Source organism: Prinia subflava, chromosome 21 (assembly GCF_021018805.1).
Source record: "Prinia subflava isolate CZ2003 ecotype Zambia chromosome 21, Cam_Psub_1.2, whole genome shotgun sequence".
NCBI classification, from domain to species: Eukaryota; Metazoa; Chordata; class Aves; order Passeriformes; family Cisticolidae; genus Prinia; species Prinia subflava.
This window is the reverse complement of record NC_086267.1, coordinates 377,485-391,627: the sequence shown is the minus strand read 5'-3', so window position 1 is coordinate 391,627 and position 14,143 is coordinate 377,485. Positions and strand designations below refer to the sequence as shown.

Here is a 14,143-nt window from a genome sequence, read left to right as displayed (position 1 = left end):
ATTGGCCTACGTTATGGAGCTGGCAGCACCCCACCAGCATCACCAGGCCATAAATAAGGGAGTCTGGGGAGAAACCTGTGTGGGGCTTGTGCCATTGGATTCAACCACAGCTCAGCCAGCCACAAACTCACCCAAGAGGAAGGAAAAGCATCCGGGAAAGACCTCCCTGCCAGGGAGCTGTGTGGGGCCATGCCATAGAGACAGAAAGCAAAGAGCCACCGGCAGTGAGAGTGAGGTTTTGGGACAAAACCCCCTGGATTTAGCCTCCAATAGATTCAGCAGTCATCAAGCACAGGCTGGGAAAAGCCTCATTGACAAGTTTTGTCAGAGTAGGACAGTCCCAGTGGCGTAGACAGAGAGAAGAGCACAAATAAAGGGATGCAGACCCTCCTGCTACAACAAAATACAAGTCATTATCAGCTCCAAATCCAGTAAAAAGTATTTATTATTTCAATTACAATAAGCCCCACGCATAGGATGAAAAAATAGTTACAAAAAACCAGCCCCTTCCATCCCTCCCTTTACATATAAATATTAAAAATCCCTCTATGTCTCTGCTTTGTCTAGAGTAAGAAGACAACACACAGCACCTAAACTCCTGTCAGTGCTTTCCCCTCAAAACAAGTACTAAAATCATCCCTTTAAAAAGTCCCTCAGCCCTATCCTGATCACTTCTCACGCTGGTGCCAAAACAGCTGTAGAGGGACAGAGTTTTGGGGCCACGTGGTGCTTTCGGGGCTTGCAGTTTCCCAGGCAGAGGGCAGGCTTGGCATGAGAGAAGCAGCGGCAGGAACTGCCTGCACTTGTCTGGGAAGCTTTAGGGCCAGGAAATCCTGGCTGGCCTGGCTTCAGAGGGGACAGGATGCTTCATCCACCCCATCATCACCTTGGTTACATCTTTGGTTATGTCAATTTTTCCCTTTACACTCTGAAATTAAAGCTAATCCCAGGAGCTGCAGCACCCCGGCACAGCCTCTGTGACTTGCAGTATCCTCCAGCCCTGTCCCCAAGCCTGCTGTCCCTAATTTTCCCATCAGCATCTTCTGAGGACAGTCCCTCCCAGAGAAACACAGGATTCAAGACTGGAAACATATCCACAGCCCTACCCAGCTTCCCTGGCTAAGGGATTGTCACCACAGGGTACTGCACCTACAGCTGCACTAAGTAAAAAAAAAAATAAATATACTAATCTTTTACTAAAAAAAGGCTTAAAAATGCATTTTCCCTGAAAATTTCCAGTGTATTCCACAACACATGAAAAAAAAAGAATTTCAAACCCTCCCTCCCCCCAAAAAATATATCTTAAAGTACTTCCCACCCTTGTGTGCGCATCTTTGGAGAGAAGGTGGTACATCAGGTGTATTTAGACACGCAGACAAACCTGCCACTGTTGGGGGTTCCCTTTATCACCTCCAAAACAGAGGGGTTTCCAGGCAGTGAGTCAGGTTGGAGCGCTGTGTGTGTAAATACAGGCAGTACCCATGGACACGTGTGCCTCGACACTTGGCCTGGTCATGGTGGAAAAGAAGAGACTCCCAAATCGAAGTCATTTCACCAACAAGCCAGGGGAATGAGGAGTTTTCACAGTGGATTGAACCTCGGACAATGCCAGGGGCGCAGCCACCACTCCGGCTGAAGAGTTGGGCTCTCCGTGGCATGAAAAAGTGGTTTGAGCCGCAAAGGATTGGGGAAGCTCAGCTGTTGGCAGAGGACAAAGCAACCAGCTGCTGGTTCCCTTGGGCACTCGCCCATCACCAGACTTCACACTTCTTGAGAGGGTTCATGGGGGAGCCTGGGGGGCAGCTGAAGTGCTCTGCGAACTCGTGGGAGTTGGAGACAGTGCCGATGACGCGGAAACGTGAGGGGCTGTGGGGATCGGTGATGAGCCCCTCGTGCGAGCTCTCTGGTGTGCGAACTGAGCACCACACCTGCAAATGGAGAGCAAGGGGCCCAAGTACTGACACCCGTCACCATGAGCCAGCTTGGTGCCTAATCCAACCCTTCTGCCTGTGTGATGGGGGCCAAGGCAACTTCAGGTTCGTCTTCCTTTGTAACCAGCACCACCCCAATCTCATTCTCCATCCACTACATCATCTCTGCAGGACTCCGTTTTGCTACCACACCCGCCCAACCCCATCTGGGCATGCTCCACCCCCAAAAATCTATGTGCCCACCCTCCCAAGGTCACCACATGATCTACCTGTGCAAAGCCAACGAAGAAGAGCTGGTAGTTGGTGAGGCCAAGAGTTGGGAGTGTTTCTTCATCCCCATTCTTTTTCAGCCAGTTTTGATATGCCTGAAAACCAGGGAGCACAGCGGGCTCAGGAGACAACACAAATCCCACCACACCATGTCCCTCTTCGAATCTCCCCAGCCCCGTGGTCCTACCCGGTAGGCAGCCTTGAGGCCCCCATTGTCGGCGATGTTCTCCCCGAGGGTGTGCTTGCCATTGACTGCCTCACCGTTGACAGTGTAGTTGCCATACTGCTCCACCATGCACGCTGTCTGATGCTTGAAGGCCTCCACTGAGGAGTTCTTCCACCAGGGACGCAGGTTGCCATCTTTGTCATATTCCCGGCCTGCAAAAACACAGTGGATTCTTCATCTCATACTGGCCAACCATCCAGCTGCCCACCCACCTGGCCGTGGTCATACCTTGGTCATCGAAGGCATGAGTCAACTCATGGCCCACCACCACGCCAATCCCACCAAAATTCAGGGACCTGCAGGAGGGTAATGCAGCGATTAAGAAAGCAGCCTCTGCTCTCCACAGCCATGTCTTAGGCTAAGGTCCAGATATAGGAGGAAAGCTGGGAATCCTGCCCTGTCTTCCCACGGCTCTTACTTGGGGGATGCACGGGTATAAAAGGGGGCCTGGAGGATGCCAGCAGGGAAGACAATCTCATTCTTGGTGGGAGAGTAATAGGCGTTGACTGTTGGAGGTGTCATGCTCCATCTGCAGGAACACAAACATGGCCAACATGGCAACACAAACCACCACCAGCGTTACCCCCAACAACATCCACTTTTGTTGCAATGCCGTTTTCCTAAATTTATCTCCCCAAAACCAGCACAGGCTGGTGGATACCAAATCCCAGTGCTCCAGATAGGCTGATACTCCCCAGTGAGTACAACACTGAAGTGGAGCAGAGGACTTACTGGTCCCGGTTTGGTGGTTTCCGGAGCTGGTCAGCCGTGACCCTGGCTGAGAAGTTGTAGAACTGCATGACGTTCTCAAAATAGAGGTCAGACACCGCCTCGTACTGCAAAAGAACAAGGCATGAGTGAGTGGTGTGTGGCGATCGCCCAGCCCCACTCCTCCCTCCACAGTCATGTCTGAGCCTCTAGAGCCAACAGCTATGGCTTCTCCTGTTTCTCCTCCTCTCCAACATCTGTGGAATCTCTGGAGTGCAATGAATCACCATTACGGAAAATGGCTCCTCCTTTTCCCAGGCAGGGGATCCCAAGAGCCCCAGCCACCCCAGGACTGGCCCACAGCTCTCTGGGAAGTCCCTACAGCAGGGCCAAGGACATCAGTGAGATCCTTCTGGAGGTAACCTGGAGTTCAAGGCTGCCCTGAGACCACGGGTGAGACGGACACATCCTGTACATCCTATAGAATACCCAGGGGATGTATCTGACCAACTCACGTCATTAAAGACTTTATCCAGCTCCTTGGGGTCCATGATGAATTTGGGATAGCCAATCATGTTGTAGATGGCATCTGCCTGGAGGGTGACAAGGACCAGAGTGCTTTCAGTGCCAGATTGAGGACAGGTTTGCCCAGTTCCACCATCCTCCACCCTCACCTTCTCCCCAGCGCAGCCACCAGCACCTCACCTTCTCTTTGGCTGATGTCCTCGTCTCTTCATCCATCCACTGCAGGGTCTCCAGGCTTTCCTCGAAGGCAGTTTTAATCTCTGCAATCATTTCCTCTGCCTAGACAAAACAAGGCAGCACAGCATCAGTCCAAAGAGCTGGCTTCCTGTCCCAGAGAGGTCAAAGACCTTCACACCACAGGGAGGAAGAGGCCTGGCGGCCAAGACAACCCATGGTGAAAAACTCGGCACAGAGATGCACAGTGAACACAACATGGTGGACAGAGAAACACTGTCTGCCCCAACAGTAGAGGCTTTCCCAGCACCAGGACTCGCACGCTGCTGTCTTGGGGACGTACCACCTGCTTGCTGTCCTCAGCAAAGGTGGCCTTGACAAACATGGCCCCAAGGGCGAAGCCCAGGTTGTTGTCCGTGTCACTGATGCAAAACTTCCAGCGCGGGAGGCAGCTCTGCATGGGACAGGAGGTGGTCATCAGCAGTGGCATGGAACAAAGTCCTCCATATTCCCAACCCTTGCTCCACCTGGCCCATCCAACCCTCTGGCATCCCAAAAGCTTCCCCACATCTCTATTGTTTGGACGCCACATGACAGGACCTTGACATAAAAAGCCATCACTATTTTAATGGTGATTCAGGGGCACTGGGGACTTCACCCTCACCTTCTTCGTCCCGTACATCACTTCCATGAATTTTTCCTCAGCATCCCGGAAGCGCTGGTCAAGGAGTGGGCTGGTTTTCCGCACCAGGTTCCAGATCATGTAGTTGTTGAGGAGACTATGGTGAGAGGTGATGAGTAGGTAGCAACCCATTCCTGCCCACCCCAGGTACCGGGTCTCTGTACAGGCTGGGGATTCTCACCACTTATCTGTGGCCAGGATAAGGTCAGAGACCTGCTCCAGGTACTCCTTGGCATAGACCACAACAGGCTCTGACTCGTTGAGCTCCACAGGGTAGAAGACGGTGGAGAGGAAGGGCATCCAGTCTACAGCCGGTGCCAACTCCTGCAAAAACCACAGCACTGCTACAGACCTAAAAACCATCACAGGAGGTGGCAGCTGCTTCTTGAGCTGGAACTGGCTGTATCAGTCCCTACTTGATGGATTCAGCTGACTTTGCAGAGGCCAGTTCCCAATAACAGCAGCATCCTTGAAAGGTTGGAGGGGAGTAAACAATTTCCTCCCACAAAGAAGGAAAAGAAAGTGGGATGGATGTCAGAGATGTTGACACAAGTCATTAGAGCCCCTTTGGGAGGTGATCAGGCTGACATCCAGGGGCAGCAGTGGCAGGAGGACATAAGTGCTGTAGTAGGATGGCTGCTGGCCCCGGAGGTGGTCCAGAGGCTGGGAGGAAAGGTCAGGGTAGGATTTCCCCAAGGAGGACATAGGCCAAGCTGTTGCACAAGAGTTTCCCAGGCTGTGTCAGCTGGTGTCAGTATTCCCAGAGGAGCTGCATCACCTCCACCCATCCACCCCACTTCCCAAACCACAGCAGAATGGGGAAGCTTGCCAGCTCCATTCCTACCTTTAGGTCTCCTGCTGTCATTTTGTGGTAGATGACCTCCTCATCCCGGTGCTTCTCCTGCGGGATGGTGATGTTGGCCAAAGCCGTCTCAAAGTCCAAGATCTGCTGCATCTGCTGCCGTGTTGACTCCTCACTGGTGCCTCCCAGGAACATCCCCAGCTGCACCATGTAGTTCAGGTACCCGGCAAGCACCTGCATGGTCGGAAAAGTGGGATCAGCACAGCAGGTGCCATCCACCCATGGCATCCCTCCAGCCAACCCAGATTTCTCCTGACATCCTCACCTTCTCATTCTCTGTCTTGTTCAGGTAGTAATCCCGTGATGGCAGGCCCAGCCCCGACTGATCCACCTGGATGACGTTGCTGTTGGAGTTCTTGGAGTCAGCGCTGACATAGACAGAAAAGAAGGGCGAAGTGCGATAATGCGCTGTCACCTCCCGCAGCGTCTCGTTGAAGTTGTCACCAGCACAGGTACCTGTGATGTTCCAGCCTCCCAGCTGGGGACAGACAGCGACCAACTTTCAAGTAAGAAACAGTCACCTGAAATTCCTTCAATATCCCCTCAATATCCATCCTGGGGGGAAACATCTAGCAAGGGGGCTAAAAAGCACCATTATAGGATTATAAACCTTGCCTCTGGCTGCCTGACCTGGGGGATGCTCCTCTGCAGGAAGCACCAAGAATGGAGTACGGAGGGTGCTGGGACTGCCCATGACTGAGCTTTTCCCCCCATTTTGCAGAGGTAAGGTGACTTTTCCACAAGGACAAACCTTTTGGATGAGTTCCATAAGCGGGGTAGCTTGCAGCTCCTCAATCTTGCTCTCATTCATGCAGGCTTGGTAATAGCGCTGTGCCTTGCGCTCTGCCTCGCTTGACACATTGGCCGTGGTGTTTTCTGTGGGAGGTACCCAGGGAGAATCACATGAGGCTCAAGGGATGGGCATCCACTGGACCCAGAAGGATTCAGCCCCATTTTGGGCAAGGGGCCAAGGATTGTCCCAATAGTCCCCACCATGCCCCCAAGGGCATGCCATTGGCCCCATCCCTTCCTGGCCTCCTGCCCCCCATCTCCTTTCCCACCCACAGTGACTGCTCCAACTCTTTGGGGACAAAAGATAAAGAAAGAAAAAACAAAAAGTATTTTAATTTTTCCAGCAGCTCTGATATTCCCAGCATCATCCAGTCCCGGGTTGCTGCCCTTGCCTCTGTGCTGGTGCCCCCCAGACCTGTATTATTTATTCCTGCAAAAAGGAACAATAAACCCATTTTTCTCCTCTGCCTCCAAAACCTTCCTTTCATGTCCCCAGCTAAAATTCTGCTTCCCCAGAGGGTTTTTGGGGTTTTTTTATTTATTTTCCTGATGACACAGCCTGCACCTTTGGCTTCCCAGCTGTGTGGTTTTATTAACTAAAGGTCCCTCAGCTCCAAGGAATTCAAGGAAATGCCGAACGCAACCACTTGGCTGGAGGCCCAGTCTCTTCTCCCGGTAAAAGGAGAGCCAGATTTCTGCAGGAAAAGCCAGGGACGAAGTCATTCCCGCGCCACCCCCTTTCTCTCAAAAGACAACACTCTTCACAAACCTTCTCTTTCCAGATAATCACAGTGGAAAGAGAAGGCGTAGTGGAAAGTGCTGATAAGGAGCCAGTTGTTTGCTCAAAGCTTGAACAAACCATCCCCGCCAGTTGCTCGGATAAGCTGTTCTGCTTTGGTGTTCACACACAGAGGCTGAGTCCAGCACCCTCCCTTTGCTGGGGGAGTTCTGGCCCCCAAAAATGGCCATGCTGGCAGCCAGCCCCCCAAAAGGCTGTTCACAAAGGCTGGAAGTTATAGAACAGGAAAAACGTACATCCTTGGGGTGATACTGGGGCACTACAGCCTCTGGATGCAGTCTGGAGTGCAAATCCTGAATTTCAGAGCTCCTGGGAATGCCACCACGGGATTTACAGAGCAAAGGCCTTTTACGCAGCATCAATGACTAGCAACACCACAGTCAAAAACCTCAGGACCATCCAGGAGAGCAAACACATCCAGGATCCATTTCTCAGTGTCCTCAGAGCATGTGTGTCACAGACTGGTTTGATGCTGGAGTTCAATTCCAACCTTGTATTTCCATGCATATATTTTTGGCATCTCCTGGATCTAATGGAGCCCTGAGCCTTGCGGGGTCCCACTGCTCCCGTGTACTCACCCAGCAGGTGCTTCATAATGGCCTGGTTGTGCTCCCAGAGGTTGTTGAAGGTGCCCCAGCGTGAGTGACCGTCAGGGAGGGGGTTGGCCTTGATCCAGCCCCCACAGGCATAGCTGAAGAAGTCCTCGCAGGGATTGACCGCGCGGTCCAGCGAGCTGAGGATGGAGCTGGTGACTGAGATGCAGGCTTCTGACAGGCACACAGCGGGCGGCCCTGGGAAGGCAGGGACATGTTCAGCTCCTCTGCCACAGCAGGATGAGCGGCACCACAAAGCATCCTGCCCTGAGCTGAAGGATGCAGGCAAATACCCCACCTGGTGGCCTGAGCATCCCACCTTGTACCTTACCACCCTGCTCTAGGGCAAGCAATATGGACTAGCATGCAGACCTATGTCTGAGCATCCTGCCCAATCAATCCATCCCAGGGCAAGCATCTTACCTTATGCCCAAAGATCCCGCCCAGTGCCTAGTCATCCACCCTGGGGTGAAGGATGCAGAGAAACAGTCCATCCTGTGCTCAGGCATCAGCTCCAGGATAAAGAGAAACATCTTATCCTGCATCTGAGCATCTCGCCCTGGGGTTAAGGGGTGCAGGTGACCATCCTGTCTTGAGCCCAAAGATCCCATCCCACATCTGAACATCCTGTTTGATACCCAAGAATCCTGTTCCGGGCCGAGGGGTGCAGGTAATCATCCCACCCTTGCACCAAATATTGCGTTCTGGGAACTCCCTAGCAACACACCCTGATCAAGGGGGCAGGATCCCTGCGCAATTGTTTGCTCAAAGCTTGAACAAACCATCCCTGCTGGTTGGTCGAATAAGCTGCTCTGCCTCAGTGTTCGCACACAGAGGCTGAGCCCAGGATCCTCCCTTTCCTGGGGGAGTTTTGGCCCCCAAAAAATGACCAAAGAACTTACTGGCTCTGTACTGGAAGACGAGTCCCAGCAGACAGGCCACAAGCAGCACCACCAGCACCCCCACCAGCACCACCAGGTGCTTTTCGGCACGTGTCCGCTCGGCCCAGCAGCCCCGGCTGCCCCGTGAGCCACGGAAGTTCACCTGTGGGAAGAGCAGCGTCGTCTCCCCGCTGGCAGAAAAACTCACTGACACAGCCCCCATTTTGCTTCCCACAGCCCACAGCAGAAATTTAGCCCCAGCAAGGGATCCGTCATGGATTGGGCTGGGAAAGGCAGCAGCTGCCTTCCAGAAACCGGGCAGGAAGGGCGGCACAATGGCAGGAAAGAGAGCGGGACAAGCACTTTGGAGGGCTCACCTGCTGTCCCGTGCCACCCTGAACCCCCTCCTCAAGCACAAAGTAACCCCACGGCTGTCCCCATCCCCACTGCCAGCACTGAGAGAGAGTGGGGGCTGCATCAGAGTGCAGCCCAAAGTGCCTTAACAGGATACTCCCACTCAGCCAAAAAACATCTCCAGGAAACCTCTCAACGTGACGGCAAGTGAAGACAGCCCTGCTGGGAATAGTAAAAACACATTTGGGGCAAAAACCACCATTCTAGAGACTGATGGAGCTGGGATTGGGGCCAGGACAGTGAGGATCTCTCCAGACCTGAACCTTTCCTGGTGAGGCTGGACACTGGCAGCTGTGAGGTTTTTTCTTGCCACCCTTGGCTCTCTTTAAGCTGCTTTTCCACTGCTTGGGGAGGAATTAACCTAATCCCCCTTTGTGTGGGGACAAAACTCCCAGTGCTCCAATAATGGCTCACCCCAACCACGCTGAGAAGGGGTTTGGCAGCAGAAAAACTGGGAGCTGGAGTGTTGAAACAGTGGAGGCAGGATATGGCCCTGCTGGCTCCCTGTGCCAGAAGGGGAGCGAAGGGCAGCAGTGGCAGGAGCCAACATGGCTCTGCCCACAGTGGACTTTACCCCTCAGACACTGGTCCCAGGTAGAAAACCCTTCTGCACCCCCTTTGCTGCTTGCCAGGACACAAAATCCCCTTTTTCCTCCCTAAAAGACACATTATAAGCTATACCTGAAAGCCATTGGGGTATCCATCACCGTCACCAAGGGAGTCCAGGGGGTCTTCATCGTCCAGCGTCGCCCGTTTGTAGGTCGACATCTGCACAAGGGAGATCAGCAACAGAGGTGCTCAGTGGTCCAGGGTTGAGGAAGAGGATGAAGGACAAGGAAGGTTTACACACCTTCTAAAGCCACCTCCACCTCCGGAGAGCAAAATCCCGAACGGCTCTGAGGTAGTAAAGCACTACACAAACGCTGGAGGATGGTTATGGAAAGCACAGAGGGCCGGAGCCAAGAGCTGAGCAAAGCCCAAACCCGCCTCACTTTCCCCCGGGGCCGGGTTGTGCAACCTCCCCTTCAGCCTGGAATAAAGCCGGATTCACCTCCGCCCTGCAGCGGGGAGAGGGACCCCCCTGTGCCAGGGAACCCTGGAGTTTCAGGCACCTGGGAAAGGCTAGTAGCAGAGAAAATGGCTTTTCACCCTGACACTATCGGCTTGCTTGTGCTCTATGCTCCATCTGTGAACCCTGCGCACCGTGAAACACCCGGAGACGTCCCTGTGAGCACCCAAAGACGACAGCACCAGGAATTTCAGCTGTGGACGGGCTCCCTCCCGGCGCCGTGTCCCCCGGGCATGATCTTGTGCCTGTGCCCGGCTCTTATCTCATCCCCGGCAGAAAAACAAGGAAAACCTCACGGGTTGGCAGCCGGCCCTTATCATACCGCTGTCGCTGTTTCCTTCCCCGGCACTGCCCTGCCATCCAGCCAGACTGTCTCCCAACAGAGCAAACAACCCTCCACTCCCCACAGATGGGGGAGCTGAGCACCACAAAATCCACCCTGATCCTGCCACCGATGGCCCGAGTGGCACCACTCACAAGCCTTCACGCGCAACCAGCACAGGGAGGGGGTTTACACCCATCTGGATGCCCCCATCCCACTGCCATCAATCCCAAAGGGATGAGTTGATCCCAACCCCACACAGCCATGCCTCAGTTTCCCCTGGCAGAACGAAAGCACGGGTTCTCAGTCTTGTTTCCAATAGCAGCATTCCCAAACCTCCCTTTGCACAGTTAATAACAAATATCCTCTCCCCAGATCCCAAATCTCAGCCTCAGTTTAATTAACCACAAAACCCACCTGGGGAAGAGAAAGGGTTAAAACAAAGAGGTGGTTTCCCTCCTTGGTTGTACCGAAATCTCTGTTTGCAGCCCCAAAATCTCTCCTGGGCACCCGCCTGGAGCCTGAGAACCATGAGGTGAAAGAGTTTCAACTGCAAGATTTTATCGTGGGGAAAATCTCTGTTTGGATCCTATTTTTTCCCAACCCCTTTCACTTTTTTCCACCTATTTCAGTACTTCGCACATGGCTGAAATTGGCAGCTCCGGGCACAAATCCCTGCTCACGTGGTGGGGAGGTTCTATGAAGCCCCCATGGCTCCACAACACCAAATTCCTGGAATCCCAGTTTCACTCCATTTCCTGAGGAAGTGCGTTTATTTTTTTTTTCCTCAGCAATCCCCCATCCCGCCTACCCCAGCCTGAAAACAAGAAAAAGACCAAAAAAAAAAAAATTCCTTTCGGTTCTCCTTTCACAAGAAATGTGCTGGCTCAACCCTGTACCAGGCATCAGAGAATCCGAACCGAGCCCGAGTTCCCCCAAAACACCCCCGAGAGGCACCGGGAGCAACCCCCAGCATCCTTAATTTGAGGGGAAATCGAGCCCGGAAGGTATTTTTAACACCCATATCCTCCATACTGGGGGTATAGTAGCACCTCTCGGTGCTCCCCACCCCTCTCCAGCACGTGAAGCAGGAGCACCCCTTTTTCGGGGGCAAAATGGGGTCGTTTTTGTCATACACCTCCCCCCTCCAAGCCGTTATCTGCTTCCATCCGAATAAAAATGCATTTTTCCCAGCTCCAACAGGATGGGGGGCACCCAGGAGTGCACGGGAACGGGGCACCCGCACTTTAACCCCCACGCAAGGGATTTTCACTCTCTTTACGACTTATAAAAATCTCAGCGTTACCTTGAATAGCCTGGTTTTACCCCAGATCGCTCCTTCGCTTTATAAACAATAAGCCCCACGTGCTCGGAGCCCGCACAGCCCCAGAAGGCTCGGGGGACCCGCAGCGCCCGGCCGTGCCCCGCCGGGGAAGCCCCTCGCCGGTACCGGGACACCCCGAGCCTCCTCCGTCTGCTTCCAATTCCCGTCCGGGCGCCATTTCGGAGCAACCGCGGCCGCGATCGCGATGGCGATTCCGCGCCTCCCTCCTGCCCCTTCAACCCCCCAACTCCACCCTGAGCCTCCCAAGGCACCCCCGCGCCCCCAAAGCCCCGTCTGGCAAAACGGTGACCACCCGCCCTACCCCCAGCACCCATGGGTGCCTCCGCACCTCTATGGCCAGGAATCAGCGCCCAGAGAGGCTCAGCCTGCTAATTAGGATGTCCGGGGGCAATTAGCAACTCTTGGTGTTAATTAAAGGTGCCGGTGTTACTGAGGGGTGCTGGGAAAGGGGTTTTGCGAGCAGTCTCCAGTTTTGTAGGGAACCCTGGCTGCAGATAAATTAATTTTTAAAGAAAAGCTTTAAAAACAGCATTAAAAGGGTTAAACTAAAAAAAAAAAAAAAAGTAGGGAGGTAGAGAGGAGAATAACCCAACGTCCCAGTTTGGCAGTGTTCGAAACAGCCTCACAAAAGTGGGTTCAGCTGGGCGGGGGGCGCGCCCCTCCCTTTGCAGAGGGAAACACGGTGCAGACCTCCGCGGGTTTCGGTCGAGAGTGGATTTGGGGGCGGCGGGGCCATTGAGGGGGCACCCACTATGGGGTCCTCACCTGGTCAACCCACTGGTCACAAAGAAAACGTGGTGGGGGCTGCCCGAGTGGGGCACCCAGGGGTGTTCGGGGATGCAGCGGGAGTGCCTGAGGCTGTTTTAGGGGGGTCCCTTGGGATGCAATGGGGGATCCCTTACGGGTCCAATGAGGGTCTCGTGAAGGTCCCTCGGGGGTACAAAGGATGCCGGGGGGTCCCCGGGGATGCAATGCGGGGGTCCTATGGGGTTACAAAGAGCATCCCTTGAGAGATGCATCACCCGACACCCCGCTTCGGCCAAGCGCCCCTCACTCAACCACCCCCAGATCTGGAGGTGTCGCTGGGCCCCCCCACTCACCATGGCCGTCACCCCACTCCCGCCGGCCCCGGCCCCGATGGGGCGAGCGCCCGCTGAGCCCCGGCACCGCTCGTGACGCCGCCGCGGCCTAGCGAGGGTGGCGGGGGTGACGAGCAAAGGATGTACCTGGGATGGGAAACCAATGGGGCCGCGGAGGGACGGGCTTCCCGCACGCCTCCTTTAACTCTTTCGGGGGGGCCCAAGCCCCGTTTGGGGGGGTCCCACGTGCCCCGGCGCTGCCGGCAGCAACCCCCCGAGGAAGCCCTGGCTCCCTGGCCGGGGGGGATGTGACGTCCCGGGGCGGGCGTGCAAGGCGCGATCCCGGCGGCGGGCGCTTGTGCAAGCGCGACAGCACATGGGGCTGCAGGGCCGCGGGGCGAGGGACTCCGAGCGTGCGGCCGTGCAAGCGCAGCCGTGCGGACACACGAGCGTGTGACCGCCGAAAGCACGCGCGTGTGCGAGCGAGCGGTGCCACCAACAGCCCGGCGCGCGCTCGTGCGACGGGCACGCGTGCTGTTGTGCAAGAGCGTGCACAGGCCGCCGGGCGTGTGCTGCTTGCACGCCTGCAGCTGCCTGTGAACACACACGCACACACTCGTGCACGCCTGCAGGTGTGCCAGCGTGAGCTTTCCCACACCAAAAAGCACCGACGGCTGCCCTGCCGTGGTGACAGCGGATGGGAACTCGCGGTGCGTCCACCCCCTGCACTGCCCCTGCCGCGGCGGGCTGAGGACTGACACACTCATCACACCCATGGCGCTGCAACTCGCGTCTGCTGGGCTGCGAAAGTGCTGGGGGGCTTGACGGGTGAAGAGAGGGTGGAGAGGGGAAAGGGTTCCGGAGGGCTTTGGAGGGTCCGCAAGGGGCTGTCCCCTGGCATCGCGGCGGTATTGGGGCTCCCTTGGTTGCACCCCGAGGCTCCCGGGGAGCGGATTTGTGGGGTGAGACCGCCACCTTCTGGGAAGCCACGGGCGGCTCCGCGGGTCACGGAGCCCCCCGGGCCCCCGCGGGGAAATTGAGGCAGAGCTGGAAGCCAACCCCTTCCCCCCCCCCCCCGCCGCCCCGCTCTCGTCACACGCCGTGTTTATTGTAGGACCTACAGTAACGCCGCGGCATCCTAACAGGGATCTCTCGTGGGTTGCTGCAGGAACCCGTGTGAGGAAACTGAGGCAGGGAGACCCTACTCATTTCCATCATCCCCATCCCAACCCCTCGCTGGTGCCGCTAGCACGGTTTGGGTGAAAATAATGCAAAATCCGGCAAAACACACATCTACCCCACCAAGAGGCACCCCAAACTCCCTCGTGTGAAGCGGGGGAGGGTTGCTCAGCACTTAGAGCCAGGCTTGGTGCACCCCAGTCCTCCCAGTCCTCCCAGTATAACCCGGCAGAGGGCACCAGTAAGCCCAGTTTGTGGCCTTTTCTCCCCCCGCCTCCCCCCCCCCCCTTGC

The 14,143-nt window shown here is 55.4% G+C and overlaps 1 protein-coding gene across 7 annotated transcripts; it reads right to left on the bottom strand.

Moving 5' to 3' along the window:
• Nucleotides 1–427: 427 nt before the first annotated feature.
• ECE1 (endothelin converting enzyme 1) lies at nt 428–12,966 on the bottom strand. Of its 7 annotated transcripts, none has more exons than XM_063417122.1 (18): nt 12,820–12,966; nt 9,539–9,625; nt 8,465–8,606; nt 7,548–7,760; nt 6,130–6,254; nt 5,644–5,856; nt 5,361–5,552; nt 4,698–4,840; nt 4,499–4,613; nt 4,178–4,288; nt 3,841–3,939; nt 3,651–3,728; nt 3,160–3,263; nt 2,846–2,956; nt 2,656–2,723; nt 2,389–2,579; nt 2,201–2,296; nt 428–1,928 (listed from the first exon to the last, which is right to left on the bottom strand). In XM_063417122.1, exons 2-18 carry the CDS (start codon nt 9,623–9,625, stop codon nt 1,752–1,754), a joined length of 2,265 nt encoding a protein of 754 aa, XP_063273192.1. In that variant the 5' UTR covers nt 12,820–12,966; the 3' UTR covers nt 428–1,751. The 7 variants fall into 7 exon arrangements, with proteins under 7 accessions (XP_063273192.1, XP_063273188.1, XP_063273191.1 ...); XM_063417118.1 differs by having other exon boundaries at nt 12,694–12,853; XM_063417121.1 differs by lacking the exon at nt 12,820–12,966 and adding an exon at nt 11,922–11,972.
• Nucleotides 12,967–14,143: the final 1,177 nt, after the last annotated feature.

Excerpts from the sequence above, each read along its gene's own strand:
- ECE1 (XM_063417118.1), bottom strand. Across the intron at positions 2,724-2,845 it reads TATACCCGTGCATCCCCCAA|GTCCCTGAATTTTGGTGGGA; the intron begins GTAAGAGCCGTG and ends ACCCTCCTGCAG. Across the intron at positions 2,297-2,388 it reads GCCTCAAGGCTGCCTACCGG|GCATATCAAAACTGGCTGAA; the intron begins GTAGGACCACGG and ends CCTGGTTTTCAG.